The following is a 20,065-nucleotide window of genomic DNA, read 5'->3' as shown; positions in this document are numbered from 1 at the left end:
ATCCAGGCAAATGTCATATTTAGCGAGTGGCTTAGCAAACTGCACACAAAATTCTCTGGAATTCTCTAGTAAGGAGCCACTAGCATAGATCCCACTATGGGGGAGGGCGTGTAAACCTTTGGCACATGAAATCATAATTAGGGTCACTGCCTCTATTGTAGGGGAAAGGCGGAGCCAGCCACCGGCAGAGGCAAATTTACAGGTTGATGGATGGTGTTTGGGTGTGTGTGTGGGTGTGTTGGGTGTCCCTCCTTTTAGAAGTGTATAGCATGGACAGGGTGATCTACAGGGAGATGCAGCCATCCCTTATGTGTGGATGGAAGTCAAGCACTTATTGCAACCCAGGAAGGCTGCATTAAAAGTGCTGGAGGTTTCTCTCTGGGTGAAAAATGTCTCTGGCCCTAACAGTGCTTAGTGCATGTAATGGCATATGACTGTGTGTGTGTATGTGTGTTTCTTTATGTGTGCATTTGTAGATGCAAATAAAGAAGCCCTTTTTTTTCCCGAAGATGCTGAGCAGTATATTTTGTGTTATTATGAATGCGATGTTCCAAAGAACATCACAGACATATTCTGCGGATGTGACTTTTCACGCTGCCAATGAAACGATGAGATCCTGACATGTTTGCAGTCCCAGGTTAGCGATTTAGGATACTCTGTGTTGAAACGAATGGCCTCATTTTATAAAAGTGCAACTGGTAAAGGGCCCATAGAGCTGCACTGTACTCTGTAATGAATGCGAGTGTTCCAGTGAGGACAGTCCTGCACTTCTGTGCTAAATCACCCTCAACAAGTGGCTATAGAGGCATTTTGAAGAACTGCTCATCATTCCCTATTATTATTGGCAGAAATATAGCAATAGTACAAGCCTGTTTGGTTATCTAAATATGAAGGGCATGGATACCATGAAAAAAAAGTCTTTATTTTTACTAATGTGATGTATTTGGTGGCTGTAAGCAGAAACTACACTATCATTAGAAGAAATATTATGGCAGAATTGCATTACTTGGACAACTGGGTAGTCTGTATTGGCCTGAATGTTGTATTTTGCAAAGTTTAATGGCACATACACAGCAAAAACTCTGTTTCATCAATGCATGTCTCTTTTTGTCCTGTGAGGAACCACTTTATTTCTGGCGTGACTAAAGTTGCATCACCGAGCCAGTACTGTAGTTCATTTAGAATCATCGAACTTACATATTGCTTTGTGATAATGGCTGTTGTACAAAGCGCTATATAAATCAACAAATAATTCTGACATTATCGAATTTGTCTTCGGTTTATGCGCAATAATGGAATCCCCTGGGCTAATCCAGTTGGTGGCAACCAACCAGCTTCAGAACCTTACATTTGGGTCACCATAGAAATTGGCTTATTCAGTATCACTAAAGGGTGGGTTTTCGAGCTAACGTCGTATGCCTCAATTTTGTTTGCAGATAAATAAATAAATGCAAGGACGCTTTATCTGGAAAAAAATGGAACAGATTGCAGAACAGCTGGTGCCAATGAGCAGAATCTTAAAAGCATGTAACTGCTTTGTAGCAGGAAAAAAAACAGGCAAATATTCATCTTTTGCTCACCCCCCTCCATTTTACAAATGCAAATAAACACAGTTTAAACAACAATCTGACAAAGCCACTCGCTTCATCCAGCGTGCGTTAGCGTGAACGAGTGTGTAGCCCGTTTTGGAATGCAGCCCTAGGTAAAATAAAAAACCGCCCACGACTTCGCCATCTTATTCCAGCACAGAACCTGCAGGACTCTCCAGTGAAAACACGATTTAGAGCAGTTAAATGCGAGGTGCTTCGCAATAGCGTGCTGCACTACGAGCGGAGGATATTTCGACCTGGCCTTAATTGTGCGAATACGGTGCATGCACTGCGAGAGCGCGCTGGAAATGAGTGAAGGATAAGATATCGGCGGCGGTCACCTCCTCCTCGACGTCACCGTCTAACTTCAGGGGTTGTGCCCCACGAGGAACTGTAGATCGGAAGCGCTTAGTTTAATCAAATTAATAACGCGATCTTGCCGAAACCGCCTACATAAACAACACCCCTGGTCCCTTAGGAGAAGTTCCGGAGTGATGAAAAGGATTTATCATTCAGGAAGGCGAGGTTCAATAATCGCACTATAATTATGTATCATATAAAAAATAAAAAAAAACCGCAAACAGGAACAGACAATAATTGGCACCTGTTCTTTTTTTGCGCCGTAATTGTTGTGGCTGCAGAAATGAAGTGGTTCGTCAAGAATGTTTAATTAGCGTAATTCCCTGAGAAGCTACAGATAAAAGAAGGTGCGTAGGTATAGCTGCAGAAAACCCTGCACTGACAATGAAGGTTAGATATGACCGTATATAAACAATAATTAAGAGATGACGTCTGAAGATAACTGACAAACTCAACCACTATTTTCCTGCTAGTAGGCTATATTTGCTGGACCTTTTTCAGTGATTTGACTACAGGCTTGGGCCATTCTGCATATATAAGACTAAAAATGTCACTCTATGTGACTCTTATTTGTTGAAACAAGAGCACTATAAAGCTTATATACATTTTCAGATGAGTGAGTGTTATGTTCACATAGACATGTATGACATTTATGATAGGGTCTGTGAGTTTCTTTCTATTTTAAGTATTCAACTACAGCAATGTTGTAGCAATTGTAGCTTTCAGAGAATAAGGGAGATGCAAAAATAACTAAATACTAGGAGCAAAAGTCATATTGTGTAAATCCAGCATTAATATTCATTATTCAGGAAAAATATTTGTACTACTATATGTCTCCCTGTTTACGTTTATTATCCCTGGGTTCTTCAATGTCTTCAGCAGGGGCACATACCTTATATTCAGCAAAATGGCCATATTTGTTCACCTCATAAATTATTTATTGTTTTATAGCAATTTGTTTCTGATATTATGGGCAGCGTTCATCTTAAAATGCCCTTCCATGAGACCTGTTTAACCATTATAGCCTCAAGAGCTTTTGAAGTGGAGGATTAAATAATTTACCAAATTGTCCTTGTGCTCTGAAATATTAATCTATACACCAGTTTCTATTAATATACCATAAAGAAAAAGGAAAATAAATGATTACGAATTTATTGGCACCTGTTGCCACTCATGATGACTTTAGAGTTATAGGAAATATAGCAGTAGTAGAAGACTGCAAATTTGCTTTGTAGGACTTTGAACTCACCTAGTGTTGAACTCAACTGTTTAACCTGTTGATCCATCCACATGTGGATTGAGTTAGCTAGATGAAGCCTAATATTTTTGTAGTTCGTTGTACTTCCCATAAGTCATGACAGGAGACCCAACTTCATTAAAACATTGGTAACAGTAACACTTTATGCTAATCCAACATTTGTGACTTTGTAAATAGCATAATAAGCAATTATGAAGCATAAGTAAAAGGGGGTCCAAACCTTACTTGTAGCTAACAACCAATGATAATGAACGTATTGGGCTATGCTGAGATGAAAGATCAATAAGGATAATGTTCACTGTTGCAATCAATAAAATGCAAAGGTTGGAGCTAGAGTAATTTCCCACATATGTGACAAAAGTGAAGACAGATAATCTGTGGTTGCTACAATGATACTTATTTCCAGACAATGTATTTGAGATGTCCTTGGGGGGTGGGGGGGGGGGGGATTGACGAAAGTCTCTGTATGCTTCAAGGGTATGGGAGCCTTGCTTGAATTTATCCACAAATGTAGAACTAGTTTAGAGTGACATTAAAGATTTAGAAGATCAGTCGGCTGTCATTCTATATGCACTTAAAAATCATAGGTCTTCATATCTAATAGTGACATTATGAAGAGTTTTTTAAATTGTATCTTTATCTACGTCAGAATTCCAAAGAATTCATACTTTTGGTATGGTCAGTGATGCCAGTTGGCCTGTGAAGCCAATGCTGTGCAGATTTACCTTCCTACCTGCATCTAACACCTGTTTCAGCCAGTTAGACTGTTAAGAATGCACCGAGTAACAGGATCAAGTGTGTTAGATGAAGATCGGAGCCAAACTCTGTTAGAAGCGAGAAGCTGACCAGTCACCTAGTACTAACCATAACAGAGGGAATGAAGGTAGCTCGTGGAATAAAAACATTAACAATGATGATAATTATAACTCAAACATCTATAGTCTATAATAAGTTCATTCCAGGATCCTAGATTATAACCACTATCTGGAAATGAAATGGAAATTGGCAAACATCACTCATTAGGGTTAGTGTGTGTTCTGACCGAATCTGGGTCTTTGGTCTGGCGATCAGAGCACATGTTTGCCATCTGGAAGACCCAGGTTTCAGGCCAGGTGTGGTCCCTGCCCTGTGCTCTCGCTCTCTCTCTCTCTCTCTCTCTCTCTCTCTCACTATATATATATATATATATATATATATATATATATATATATATATATATATATATATATATATATATATATATATCTTTAGGAAAGCAGATTCTGGAATATGAACATCCTTCTTAGAGCTTTCATGTGGCCCCATTTTGGTGATGATGAGCATGAAAAATCAACGAGGAACAATAATCAATTTAATCTCTGTTTACCATGGCATTAGTCATTCTAATGAGGGGCAGCAAAATGGGGTGACTGAAACTTGTGGTGAAGTATGCCCTCAGAATTATAACAATCCAGATATTATTGGATGTTTGTTGTTTGTATAAATATTTTGTGAAGAGAATAGTAACTGGTTTTGATGGTTTTAGAAGTTTGTCTTCTTGGACTTCTTGAAATGATGACAAGCTCCAGATTGGTTGGGAACGAAATCTATAGCTGTGAACTGCATTTCACTGCAGGAGTACAGCACATAGTTACCACTACGATCACTTCATGTGAATTGAGCATATGTTATTAGGTTGTTAAAACTTTATTACTTGCTGCAACATTTTTGAAGATTTGATAGTCATTAGATGGCAGAGTTGATAACCACATTAAAAAGCTATTTTAAACTCGGAAAAAGAAAAAAAGAAACTCTGAGTGTTTAAACAGGGATTTGTTTCTGAACAAATTCTATCAGATAGAATTTTATCATTTTATCAATTCTATCAAATTCTATCAAAGAATTCTATCAGGTGTTATGAATGTTTATTAGCAAGTGAAATGACTAGCATATAAGTAAATATAATGCTGGTTGCACAAAGGACATATTGGTGTGCTTGGTTTTGTCTCTACAGACATTCCTTTACTGTTACATTCTTGGACAGCACTGTGATTCATAACAATATACTCTTGGCACTGGTTTATCCTTTTGCTGTGAGGGAAAACAGCATACTGACAAAAAGCTTCCAGCGTCATATTTTAGCTCATAAAAGGGAGGAGAGGCTGCCAAAGCTCTGACACCTACCTTGAAATCTGTAGTTAGGAACAATTACTTCTATATAATTTTGAGGTTAACTTCCAGACCTTGGCTAGGAATAACACCTTGGTGGAGGAAAGAACATAAATATTTATAATATTAATTTAAATTAACAAACCAGAAATGTGTCTTCAAGCTTCCAGCAATTTTCAAAGCTAAGTGTTGAATATATAAACATGCTTTTCTGCCACTTGTTGTGTCGTACCATGTTTGCGAAAGGAAGATATAAGGTCAATGTCAAGGTAGTGATATGGACTGTGCTACAAAATTATGTCATCTTTGCTCTTTCTAAGCATATACTTTAGGGTGTCATTTATCTAGGAGGTAACTTTAATCTCCCAGGTCATGGGTTTGATTTCAATTACTGGAAATGTTACATAAACTAAATTGTGTGATAGGCTAGTTATCTGCCTGATATTTAACAACATCTTGATTACACTTCTAAAGTACAGGGGCAGTGTGTAAAAAAGAGTAGAACACAAGTGAACAAAGCATGAATGGTTTTATGTGCACAGGAACTTTACTGCCACATGATGTGTACATGATGGTTTTTGTAACTACATTTTTGTTGCCTTGCCAACCTGTTGAGCTGCCAGACTCAAGATAACCCTTGCTCCTATGGAAGATTTCAATGTTTCACTACGTTATTTTGTCTTTGAATACCATAAACGAATTGTATTATCTTTAATATAATTTCGGCGACCCCGACTTTGATTAAGCGGTTTATGAATTAATGAATATAATCTGTAACCCTTCCTTTATTACTGCCAAAAGTCCACATAAAGCCTATGGTTAATTTTGCTTCAGACAGCAGCGGCAACACAAATAATTTACCTTTGTATTAACGTCTGAAACCTCAAACGCATAATCGGTATATGGAAAAATCATGAATTCAGTGGGCTATTCATTTCCTCTCTCATTTCCTTTTGACATAGCTGCTGTAGCTATTGATAAAACCATCACAGAATCCTCTAAATCAGTGCACAATGCCTATTTTTGTTTTATTTACATTTTGTTTTGTATACATGACAAGTGTATGCGCCAGTGGTAGGTTGGTAGTGAAATACAGACATGGGAACTGGTAAGGATGCCTTTGCATTGCGCTCGAGCTCTGTGCTGCTTCCGAGGTTTAAACAGATAACTGCCTCCTACGCTCACCGGTTCAAGCAGGCGCCGAAAGCATAAAGTCAGCATAGGAGGAGAATACCTACAGGAGAAAATCTAGTTATATGTTGTTTCAGAGAGATATCGAGTTCTTGCAGGTAGAAATTGTTGCCTAACTCAACGACCAGTTAGTCGGTGGAAGGGAGAGAGTATGTGATAGATAGACAGAGAGAGAGAGAGAGAGAGAGAGAGAGAGAGAGAGAGAAACAAGCAACTTAACGCGGGAGTTTTATTTTCAGACATCTGTTTCAATATCCTGTACCGCTGTGTATAAATCTGGTCAAATGCTGACGTAGGCTATAGGACGCAATATCGCTAGGTTTCCTTCTTGGCGCGGAACCAAGATGAGCATTTAGTCATTTGACTAATGCATATTTGATTCTGGGTGGAGTGAGAGGAGGCGTCATTCCTACAATTCGAGCTTCAGGGGAAGACACTTGTATTGTCTTCGGCTCTGTTCGTTCTTCTTTGGATTCTGCGAGACTATGAGCCACAAATAACACTAATACCTTTCTTCTGCGGTATGCAGCACTTGATTCAACCTGCCGCAACGAAGTTATTTCGCGCAAATGAAAGAATGTTTCTGAGCCCTGTTGGCTTATAACTGCGAGAGTTCCTCTGCTCACATTATACTGCTTTTTCAGTTTTCTGTGCATGCTAAAGTTGCATTTTCCTATTTTATCCATTGCGCAGTTGCATCCTAACTCTAACCAGTTTCTGTTTCAACTGACACTATGACATCAGTGTAGCTTGGAGCGGAGAGATGTGCATTCTCTTCAGTGGAATATCGATGCACTTTTTTACCGTTTTTGGAAAAATGTTCCTGATTCGTGGACTAAACGTCGTCTAAAGGTAGTGTGGGTTGTTTATCTTTTTTATTTAGTAGGAGCACGCTGTAAGAAATGGTTATCTGAGCAACAAGCGACGCAGCGCAGTGTGACGCTGGGTGTTCGTGCGCGCGATTCCGAATGAGTAACACATCCTTCAATTTGCGCGGCGTTTGGGGAGTACGCTCCGATATATTGAAACAATCCCTTTCCCCAGAATGGCAAAATGGTCTTTACTCCGATGAATAGTAACTTTGTTTACACGAAAGTCATCTGAGAAGTGCCTTAGACCGTTTTCCAATTCGAAGTCAACGACGGTGGAGGGGAGATCATGGCTAGGCACAGTCTCGTCAAAGAACTAAAACCCTACTTTCCGTGGAAAGTGTTTTGGATAATGAAAGCGCTCGTGGATCTGACGCTATCGCAAGAGATTTACGCGCCCCATTCGATAAGAATTGAAGGGGACTTGACCCTGGGTGGCCTTTTTCCCGTTCATGCTCGTGGCGTCTCTGGGGAACCGTGTGGAGATATCAAACGGGAGAACGGAATCCACAGGCTGGAGGCAATGTTATACGCTTTGGACCAGATCAACAGTGACGACGAGCTTTTGCCCAATATCACCTTAGGCGCGCGGGTATTAGACACATGCTCACGGGACACATATGCGTTGGAGCAGTCTCTCACTTTCGTGCAGGCACTCATACAGAAAGACACGTCGGATGTACGGTGCACCAACGGAGAGCCGCCGGTGTTTGTGAAGCCAGAAAAAGTTGTGGGAGTCATAGGGGCCTCGGCAAGTTCAGTGTCCATTATGGTGGCGAACATACTGCGCCTATTTCAGGTAAGCCTTCACAGCAATGATCTAGCCCAGCGTGCTTTCTGTGTGAATCCAGTTCCGCCTGTGCAGTAAGCATCCATTAAAACACACGACAACACGATGTCTGTATTAAGTTTACTCCTTCACTGCAACTGCAACGTATCCTACATGATAACTAAACATTTATCATGGTCCAAATGATACTCTCTCGCTGCTGAACATTTAGTGCTGCAGAAATAAGATACGGGTGATGTTATTTTAAGGGTGATACGTTGTATTAATTTCTAGTCACGCTTGTAATTTGTTGTGATCAGTCGATCGTGCTTCTTGAGATCATGCAGGAGGCACAATGTGTGGTACTGGAAGTGCTATTCCCTTTCGCTCACTCCTGTATGCCTCCTCACCAAAAGACCTGAAGTTCAGAACACTAGATGCATAGGGTCGCTCTTGCGTATGTGAAGCTCTTCAAACCTATTTATCTACATCGGCCATATTAATGCGCATGAGGTTTCCGACCGCGGAGCATAATTTAATTTATAAGGCAATCTTTATGGGTTCATGACGTTGTCGGTATATATTAAAAGAAAAACAACATCCATAACAGTGAGCGCAAAAGAGACGTAAACATACGATTCAGTGGATTGAACAACGTCTTCATGAAACACGAAAAGCCTTTTCTTAAAGGCATTGCCAATTGTTTTTAGGGAGGCAACTTGAAAACCTGGGGAAAACCAGCAAATGTAAAAGGCAACCTGGAATTTACACTCTGTAACGACTGCTGTCTGTTTAATGTTTTTGTACAGGCAGGGGTAAATCTGATCCCACAGTTACAATGGTAACTCCCCTGTCTAGTTTATGCAATATCTTCAGTGGATTATCCAGATTTATCTATGTTCCCAGATTCGAGAGAAATATAGCTAATTCTATTTCACTGGTCCAGTGAGATGCTGTGATGCCCAGACATTTCTGAACAATGAATAGACCGACTCTGTCTGTCCCTTCTGTCTGTCTGTCTGTCTGTCTGTCTGTCTCTCTCTCTCTCTCTCTCTCTCTCTCTCTCTCTCTCTCTCTCTCTCTCTCTCTCTCTCTCTCTCTCTCTCTCTCTCTCTCTTTCTCTCCACCACCCCCCACTTAACCGGCCGAGATTTTGAAACATCTTAAATCTTTACTAAAATGATAGGGATGTAGTTCAGGGCTAAAATGGTTAGACATCGGATGCTGGTATATGCCTGTGATTATGTTGTTTTCCTCGAACCTCTGCTTTAGTAAGATAGTTTCCCTATTCATGCGCAAGGCTTTTGTAATCCATTCACACCTTAAATAGTGCAATTAGCATCTCATGTCTCTTTAGCAACACACTGCATTAGGATGGTGTTTGGAAGCTTGCATTTCTCCCTTACTTCTGTAACTGTTTGGAGAACAAGCAATCACAGCAAACTTTTTATTGTTCATGGTCGCATGTACTGGCAGTGATGAATGATAAGTTTTTTTGTTTTGTGACTTAACATGAAACAATAAATTAGGCAATAATGTTACAGAATATCGACACTATATGTACTTTGTAATGAGATGTGGTAAGATATTGATTTAGCCTTGAAACCTATTCCTATGGACTTACATCAGTGTCATATAGTTTCAGAAGCATTTGAAAACATGATGCTCAGTCAAATAAACAACCTTTATAAGAAATATACAAAAAAGCGGACCTCAACCAGTTTCTCCAAGCAATTTGAATTCTATAAACCATGTATATACAGCAATCACAGTGCTCATCAATGTTAATTGTTTTTCCTTCTTGTGGCTTAGACAGCAATTACTAAAGATCGGAAACCAGAGCACTACTCTTTGTGTTACTAGCCTTCATTTAGAAATATTACGACTCCATCAATTCAATTTTCATCAAATCATGTCCCGGAGACTTTTCACTGGTTCTAAAACTAGGTTGCCTATGTTTGCGATGATATTTTTTAGGCCAATCCCTTTTGGATGGGCAACTTTTTGTTGGCTTGTGGTTGTGTTCTGGAGGCCTGTGATATGATGGCAGGGAGAGGAAATCATCTGACACAATTTATACAGCATAACCCACATTGGTTTAGACCCTGGAACTTTCTTATATCGCAAACGCATTTTCCACTTATGGAAACAGAGGCCAGAGGGGTATATGTATTAAACTCAGAGTAAGAGGATTGCTGGGTTCATCTGCTATATCCCATTGAATGTGACTGGGTAGATCTATGTTTCATATTTGTGATCAGCATTCTAAATAACCACCCAGTACACATGTGCACTAGTTATTATATAGGGAAGCAGCTTTAATGAGGAATTTATTTTAATTATGGTGGGGGAGAACAGTATAGGATGATTAAGAAAACAGCTATATCGCCTTTTATTCATGTGAAGACATGTGCGAGACCAGTGGCATTATGTGAATTTCCTGCCATGTTCTGTGCAAACAAATGCTATCTTTCCTATTGATCTCATTCAATAAACAGCACAAACACACAAACCCTATCAATATATCACATGACCACAGTGACCAGTTAGACCTACAATAAAACACAGCCCATGTTATCACGATTCTCCCATAGTCGGTCAGTGTCTAATGGTTTCTTGTGTGATTCACATGTTTGCTTGGTCTGCAATGAGATGATGCCTTAGGATCTGGCAAATACAGTGTATGCTATCTATCACTCACTGTCAGGCCACCAAGATGGAACTGACAAGAGCCTTATTAGTTAAACTCTAAAAATACTGCTCTCTGGTGGGCCATGTGTCTTTACATAGATTCTAACCTACAAATTAAAAAAAGTGCTCCATATTGCAGATAATTCAGTCCTTGCCTGAATAGCTGAAAAGACAAGTGTGATGCTATTGTTTGCAGGGTTTCCCTTCTCACCTCCAGTTATTCCAGGTCCTTTTGGTTATTTTATGAATGATGTATGGAAATGGGGAACAGTAAGCCCTACTGCCCTGCTGCGGCATATGTCACTGGTCACTGGTTCCTGAGAACACATTAGGCAGGATTGTCTTCAGGCAGAGCATGTTTTTGCAGTGCACGTAGTCCATAAGTAATTGAACACTTGACAAATCTTATCATATCACAGTTAGCTATTGTGTTATCAGCTGAAATGGCAAACTGTCACTGTCCAAATCCTGAAAGACTGCAGTGTATGTGTGTCTGTTTGGGTGTGTGGTACTGGACCAGATATTTGTGTATTTAAATGGCAGTGGCAGAGGGGACTGCTATGGCATCTGATGGGCTTAGTGAGACACTTCACAGAAGGTCAACCTTCACCATTGCAGTATCATGTTAATATCGCCCAATGGAAAAGACACCTTTCAAAACAGAAACCATTAAAATTCCATTTTTTGGAACATTTAAGAGATCATTCATACTTCCCACACCTGCAGCTTTAGTATATGATACAAAAGAATGGTATATGATTCTGATTTTCTCCATATGAATCAGATTTCTACATATGTCGTATGGAGTATGATTAGAGGATGTTTAGTGTCTGTCTGTGAGTGGTGGTCTCAGACGTTGATCTCTGTTGAGCCATCCCTTCGACAGTCCCCAGGCAACCTGAGAGGGGCCCAGCGAGGGTCTGGGACCAGTTGCACAGCCGTTAGCCTCCAGATGATGGAGAGGCCAGCTCACCTGGAGGCCAGCTCTGCTCTGATAACCCCCTTGTTATCTACCTCTGACAACCTCTGTGCATTCAGTGGTTCCTCATGCCTGCAGCTCTGGACCACTTTCAGAGCTATGAATCCCAACCTCATTTATCAGTGTTGTGCCACATGCATAGGGCTAGCATGCCAATAAACCTGAGTGCCACATTTGCCAAACTGGGAAATCATGTTATGTAATGGCAAACATAACCATTTCCCCCCTTTACCCCTCTTTTTTACCTAGTTCTGAAACATTCCATCTCATATTTAAAAGAAAATTCCATCTGACAATGTAATTTAGTCTGAGGCCAAGATTGACATAGAAAATCTGCCCTAGAAATGACTTTTGTCCATGCTTTTATCAAGGCCCAACTTGATCCATAGAGAGAATGTAGTGTGTAGCTGCATGCCCATGCTATCAGACAACACAAACTGGAGGTGTAGATGAAGTTTCACAATGGCTTACCTCTCAGCAGTGTGGCTTGACTATGCTACCATGGTCAATATTAGATTTCATTGGAAAAATGTTACATAAATGACCAAATCTAAAAGTACAGGTCTTAATACCTTTCATGGCATTTAGGTGACAATTTCTTTTGCCAAAAAGGGCTTGCAATTATAACTGTATAGCAAATTGACAGTGGTGGATTACTAGTCAAGTGCCTTAACCACCACAGAGCTACCACAAAATTAATCTTTTAAAGTTGAGGATATCCTGTCACCTTAATGGATTGACTATCAATGTCTTCCTTTTCTTCAGGCATCACAGCTTGTTCAATTAGCCTGAACATTCTCTTATTAAGTTGTGAACTGTGAACTTCAGTATCCCTAAGGCTTTTCAGACTGTTTTTAATCATGTCCCAAAAGATTATGGTAATGCCATCAAATATTTTTCTTCCATATAACTGTCCACAAGTCTGAACGTCTTATTGTTAGTGTGCACAATTCAAGCCAATTAATTTTGCCAATCTTGTGGCTTGTTTGGATTGCCCTTTGTAACTTCCACCTCAAACTCCAGCATGAGCATAATTTTCTCACTGCTCCCCTTAGCACCACGTGACTGCTACCCTGTGGTGGGGCTTTTGGAAAATCTTCACACGATGACAAAAGCTTCCATCCTCTGGCCTGTAAAATGAGAACACCCCGCTGAGGCCAGCTGCCATGAATCATTAGACGAACGGCGCATTTGAAAAAGCTCCATCGATATGCATACCGGTAATTAATGAAATAATTACACCTCTCCAATCAATACATGCTTCAGCACCTGCCCGGATCTTCCTTTTTGCCCACTGACATTTATCACATTAAGTGCAGCTGATTAATTTGTACTGCTGTTAAAGTCAACGTGGGTTTTGCTGGAATAGGATCCATAGGACTCAAAATTCTGGCCACCATGACAGCCTTGTGTATTGGAGCCCTGTTTGTTATTTAGTGGGAGCACTCTTCACATGGCTGTAGGGTAGATTTTGGATATGCAGAGCAGTGCCTGGATCAACATAGTTCACTCATCATCAGCTGGGAGCAAATGAAATACATACAGAGATATGAGACTGAACTTGAAATATGAAATCACAATATACACATACATAATAAAAATCTGATGAGCTGTCAGATTTGCTTAATGCAATATGAAGCTGCTGCATATGCTAAATAAGACAGATACTTCATGCCACACTGTTTATGCTATTTAGTGTTGATACAGTTACAGATCTGCTCCACTAGTACAGTTTCAGAAGTTCTATTTATATTACTTGGTTAGGCTCCACGGCTTGTGTCACAACAGAAAACAAAATCAAAAAGGGGGTGGGACGGGAAGTAGGGCACATTGTTTACCAGCTCGAGCAATATTTCATTCATCAAGCCAGGTGTGTGAAAACAATAGTCAGGATTATTTAAATGGGCCGTGCGCTAACGAAGGCCCAGAGGCTAAAAAACTCTCTGCTTTCCTTTTCTGTCACTCAAAATAAATGAGAGAAAGTAGCTGGATGCTAGATTCCGGGGATTCTAAACCTACCTCATCATAAACCAGAGTGCAGAGTTCTGGCTTTCTCCCAGTTACAATACCAGGCCAACATTCCCATTTATCTTTCTATTCTAGTACTGTCTTGATGATAAAAGAACTAGGTAGTTCCATGCGTATTGCATCTTAAGCAAACTAAGTACATTTTATTACTGTCTATTTCCACAGCATGGCTGATTTCATTGTGGGTAATTGATCTGCCTTATGATCTGTCCTCAAAACAAAATCCTTTCCAGCCTTATGCCCATTTTCTGCAGATTTTAATCCCAATTTATAGAATTTCAGAGATGAAGGTGCTGCAGCAAGTGCCACTGCAAATTGGATCAGATATACTATATTGTGAATTAGGTGGAAATGTAACCACTTCATGGGTAGCCCAGAGCCACTTTATGGGTAGCCATGGTTTGTCTCCTGCTGTTAGCAAGCGTTGCTGTTAAGATGTTGTTCCTGTGGTCCATGTGGAAGGTCGTGAGGTCCCTCTGGAAGGTCGTGAAGTCCCTATTGAAGGTTGTGAGGTCCCTATGGAAGGTCATGAGGTCCCTGTGGAAGGTTGTGAGGTCCATGCGGAAGGGTATAAGGTCCACATGGAGGGTTGTGAGGTCCCTGAGGAAGGTTGTGAGGTCCATGCGGAAGGCTATAAGGTCCCCGTGGAAGATTGTGAGCTCCCCGAGGAAGGTCATGAGATCTGTGCGGAAGGTTATGGGGTGTCTGTGGAAGGTCTTTTTGAAAGGTCATGAAGTCCTTGTGGAAGATCATGAGGTCCCTGTGAAAGGTTGTGAGATGTCTGTAATGAATAAGCCACTGTGCTTTGAGTGTGTATGTTAACCTCTTTTTCACATATTTTCACATGTGTTTTGTATCTTATGAAAATATGTATGTCTTTTAAAGGAAATGCGATGGCAATCATTTATTCTCTCACTTGCTTACTGTGTTCACTCACTCATATGCCCGTTTGCTTAAATCCCCTTCACTCATGCCCTCACTGACATACTTAGTCTTCATTAGTTTTGTGTGGTTTCATTTGGTTTGCCTGAGTGCAGCTTGACAGCTCTGCATTTGCACAACAGGGCCCCAAAAAGAAATCAAATGCTCAAAAGGAATGAGTTTGAGGTCTGTTCCCATTGATAAAACTATCCATCTTGTAATTATGTCTGTGTGTTTGTGTGGAATATTACACTAATCTCTTAGTACACAAAGGCCCCCTAATTTATGTGCAGTGTAGTGTATTATTGTTACAGAGCATTTCTATGGTGACATAATATTAACAGTTGTCCATAATTTATAAATTAACATTTCAGTAATAATAGCAATAATGAAATCTAGACATTTTAATCCATCATCAGACTGATACACCTTGAAACACTTTATTCTAAAGTATAATCTATGATCAGCAAAAATAATTGATTTTCTCTTTTCTTTCTTTTGTGTTTAGGCAGTAGCTGAGTACATAAATAATAACTGTTCTATGTGTCTGGAAATTCAGCCTGTTAACCTAAGTGGTGTATTTGGCCAAAATGCGGTCTAAATTGTATGTTAGATCAGTTGCATTATAGGGAAGAAAGAAGTTTTGTTAAAACTCCTGACATAAAGCTTGTTAAACTCAGATCCCACCAAGCCCCAATACCTGGATTAAGAATGTGTATACAAATATTTTAAAAAGTTGCTGAACTCTGCCTTTAACTCAGATGTTTCTTAATCTTTTGTAATACATACTGCATAGTATCCATGTCTCGATAATCTGTCCATTTGTGGTGTGCTTGTGCTTGTCCAAACACCCACTGTGAGTAGAGGCTTAATCCAGTGTTCTTACTGCTCATCTCCAGCAACACTTTCAGATGGAGAGATTATCCTTAATTACAATGCAGGATTGTTCCTTTTTTGGCCATAGTTGCAAAATTAGAGGGTGCAGCCATTTCTGATTACATTGCATATTCAAATTGGAGGCTAATTAATTTAGATTTGTGAGGACGGGAAACATGATTATAAACAACAGAGTAGTTCACTCTGACAGGCCGTTATGGGGTACAGTGTCATATGCTGTATCGTAACCTGCTTTGCATGCTTGCAATTCTGAGACCTGATGAGCCCCGGTGGGTTAAGGCAGCTGGGCTAAACTGGCTTTCAGAGTGTTGGCAATCATGATGAACTGAGATTCATCCAAAGAATGAATACTGGCCGCTACTGGCCTAATTGTAATAACAGTGCCATTTGAACAACATGTAAGTACAAAGGCTCACTGCAGGATGGTTGTGAATTAGGCTGAAGGCTGTAATTAGGTACTGCATGCTCACTGATCGCAGCAGGCTGCAGCAGAACTCAATCAGGAGCTGCGCTAAAGAAAGGAGCTGCTTGTGGCGTCTTCCAGATGATAGCGCATCTTAATGCCGCAGCTCTTATCAAGCACATCGGACCTTGGTAGTTGCCACTTGGCAGTCAATCAAAGAGTGTTGTCAGTGGAGGGCATAAATGCTTCACTCTTGCTTAAGGCACAGACTGCATGCAAAGTGAGCAACAGAGTTCAGGATAATACCACGCGTTAGCAAAGGTATGTATGGAAAAGGGAGTGTGCAAACACTAAATAACTGCTTCTCAGATTTTTGTTTATGCATGCATAGCCTCAGTATACATGTATTAAAATCTTAGATCGGAAGCTCAAGATTTATAAGCATTGTAACCAAGACCAAGATTTATAAGCATGGTAAGAAACCATAAGAATTACAGGCATGGACAGTATGCAAGACATTTGTAACCTGTCCTTGAAATGCATGACGCATCCACCTGTACAAGATGCTTTACTGTGTGGTAAAAATCAACTGCATGAAAAGAATTTGTAATGTTACAGTCATTAATTCTGGTTGCTACTGTCATAAGGATGATAAAATTTGCCAATCAGGATTTACATTATAAGATTTTTTCTTGGAATTTTGTCTTGGGATATTGTTGCTTGAACAGGAAAATTAAATCATCTGAAGTAATGTGAAACAATCAACTGGCTGCCACAATCCTTCCTGCTGTAGTTTCTAAAATTTAGTTTCTAAAATTTTACCAGACCAAAAATGTACCACCTTCAGCCCACCACTCATTACACTCCTAAAAATCTTTGACTATGGAAACAACCCAGTAAGATAATGACTATAAAAACGCCTATATGCTACCTGGCTGCCTTGGAAGTTAATGGAAGTTAAAGTATTACCTAAATTGTCCTGACATCTTTGACTCATACTGTTCAGCATGGGGAACAAGAGAGAGGAGCATAATGTATGTACATGTTACATATTTTCATATCAGTTACTTTTAAGTCTGTGCCCTTTTCGTTCCCTTAAAGGAGCAATCAGTCATTTCTACCACCATAAATATGAGATGAAGAATCAGATTGCTTTGCAGTCTTCAAATAAACCAGTTTATGCTCCATAGAGCAGGTCCCCTACATGGATGTGGCCATGTTTAAAATAGATTTACTACTGAATCTCTGATACATATAAGCCATGAGGTGTCAGTATAATATTCATATTCACTTACCTTAAGAAAGCACAATTTTAATACACAAATTTAATGTAAATCTTTTATTTTGGTAGGTACAGCGTTTTGCATCACATCACGCTGGAGCAGTATATAGGTTGATAGGAACATGTCACTCGTATTACCAGGGACAAGCATACCAAGCAAAAAAATCATACCGTTAAAAAGTCCTTTGTATGAACTCTACTAGATAAATTAAGGTTAAATAAGTAAATGGAACTTAATAGAACCAAAGATTCCACATGAATCATATTCTACTAACCCAGGCGAATATTTCCCAGCAGGGAGGTCTAAATCTTGTGCATGGCTGAAAAGGAACACTCTGAATAACTATTTAATTTCTGTTTGTGACCTGAGAACTTCTTTGCGATTGTAGATCATTCTTAGCCAGTGTTTACTTTGAGACCCCCTCCGGAGCAAGCGCTAATTGCCAATTTAAACAGATAAGATGACATTCAGTGCTTTGCAGCTTTCAATTTTAGATAATAAGTAAAAGTACATACTCTGTTTGCAAGGCTTTAACCCTGGCTTCTTTTGGTTTTTGAATATATACCAATCTTGGCAACTATAATGCGCTTTACTCTGTTCAATTGAGTATATTCACAACCTCACTCATCTTTGATAACCAGAAAACATCACTTGAAACAAATCATCCCCACAGCATGAGAGTCTGAAGACATTCATGGGCTCTATCTACTTTTGGACACCTGACTGACAGTAACAGCAAAATATTGGATACCTTTGCTAAAAGAAGAAGAGTGGGTGTATCGACTGGGTGCTCATATTTGTTAAATAATACATTCCTGGGGTGAATGGGTGTACTGTCTGGGTTCTCATGTGTGTTAAATAATACATTCCTGGGGTGAATGGGTGTATGGAGTGGGTGCTCATATGTGTTAAATAATACATTTCTCGGGTGTGGGACTGCTCGCACATGAGCTGTACAGCAGAATGTGACAAGTGACCAGACCTCTAACTTAAAATACATTCACGGTGTGTGTCTGAGTGTATGCTGCAGAGAATTAACATGGAGCAGTGCCTTTCTCTGCAGGAATACCTTTGCCCTACCTTTGATTTGTCCTGCTTTTGATTACAAAGTGGCTCATTGTCTGTAGCCAATGAATCTACTTTTGATTTGTCCATGAATTGCACTCACTGACTTCTGGGGTGTCTGTGTTTTTTTTTTTTTTAGCTAAAGACAATGAGCCACTCTGTAAACATTTGTTTGAAACTAAGAGTTGGCCTTCCAGTAGCTTTCCACGAGTCATATATTATGGCAAGGGCACGCTGGGTAACTGGCCAGGAAGCTTGAGGTCGCCTTCCACTGTGATGCATTCTCTTTAGTCTATCATTGCACCTTTCCCCTCCAGCCTGTCCGCTTACTGTTCATAAGTAATCGAACAGTGACAGTGTTTTTAACTTTATGTTACAGAACATTAGCTCTGAAGTAAAAAAACAAAACAAAACTGTGGTCAAAGAGCAAAGAACTGTGGTCAAGAGTTGTTGTATATTAAGGGTACTTGCATCAATATTAGGTGGATTGTATAAAGATTTATCACAATACCATATTGGGGGACCAGAATTAATTGGGCAGTTGTAGACTCAGTTGTTTCTCAGCTGAGTGATTTTGGATCATTATTGAATTTACAAAAGAGGTAATAAAAGGTGTCCAGAGTTTATTCTAGATGTAGCATGTGGATTTGGAGCATGTCTTTTAAGATGAGGTCAGAAGAGTTGGTTTCTGTAAAGCAGATCAGGCTCAAAAGGCATAGGTCTTAGGTAACCAAATCATTAGGTGTGTCAAAATCGACTGTTTTATACAGCAAGATCTTCCCAGTGAGTTTAGCTATAGCACAGAAGCTGGCAGGTCAAGGAAGACACCTGTAGTGGAAGAATGCCTAGGACAACATTCTCTATGATGCAGTTATAGTGTCAAAAACTGCCAGAGAAGGAAGACTAAGATCATAATATGCAGACCACTGGTATATCTCAAGAATAAGAACCTGCAGGTTACTGTTTACTAAAAAAGTCCATTAAACATCTGTAGATTTCAAGATTTTTGTCTCATAGTCAAAACAAATGAAGGTTAACCTGTACCAGAGTGATGGAATGAGAAAAATATAGAAAGAGAATTGCTCGTGATCCAAACTATACCACCTCATCTGTGAACCATGGAGACAGAGGCAGGTCTGTCTGATAGTGGACCCTCTCACGTGTGCTTCTTGCTGATGGGACTGCCTGCCAACTACCAGAGACCCAAAGAATTCTGAACTGGTTCTGAGCAATTCTGAATTCTGAAGATGTAGCTGAACTGCTCACATGGCTCAAGTGAAGATGGGTGGAAGCCCTTTTCATGAGTCTTTGATGTATGAAGCAAGGGAAGTCAAGTGGAAGACTTGGTGTGACAAGCCAAGTGTGCAGCGTGTGGTGCAGGGCATCCCTAAGTGGTCGAGGTGCATGGTCACTTTGGGTGTGCTACCACTCGCAATCACACCATGCCTTGCCGTGCAAGGACCATATAGGTTGTCATGAATACCTCCTTTATTCTTCTTTTATTTCACTGCATATGTTAGATATACCATATAGTGACATTATGCACTGGGAAAAACAATATATATATATATATATATAGTCTGTCTATCTATCTATCTATCTATCTATCTATCT

The 20,065-nt window shown here is 39.9% G+C and overlaps 1 protein-coding gene across 4 annotated transcripts in view; it reads left to right on the top strand.

Moving 5' to 3' along the window:
- Positions 1 to 6,831: 6,831 nt before the first annotated feature.
- The window catches only part of LOC113572372 (metabotropic glutamate receptor 7), a 122,175-nt gene continuing 108,941 nt past the window's right edge, over positions 6,832 to 20,065 (top strand). For 3 of the 4 annotated variants that reach the window (XM_027001866.2, XM_027001867.2, XM_027001868.2), the window contains exon 1: positions 6,832 to 8,214. In XM_027001866.2, the coding sequence (XP_026857667.2) occupies positions 7,705 to 8,214 (510 nt within the window). In that variant the 5' untranslated portion in view covers positions 6,832 to 7,704. The remainder of the gene's footprint in view (positions 8,215 to 20,065) is intronic. The other variant, XM_035520353.1, reaches the window with a different exon arrangement.

This window comes from Electrophorus electricus, chromosome 20 (genome assembly GCF_013358815.1).
Source record: "Electrophorus electricus isolate fEleEle1 chromosome 20, fEleEle1.pri, whole genome shotgun sequence".
Taxonomy (NCBI): Eukaryota; Metazoa; Chordata; class Actinopteri; order Gymnotiformes; family Gymnotidae; genus Electrophorus; species Electrophorus electricus.
Note: the sequence above shows the minus strand (reverse complement) of the source record. Positions and strands in the feature narration are given on the sequence as shown.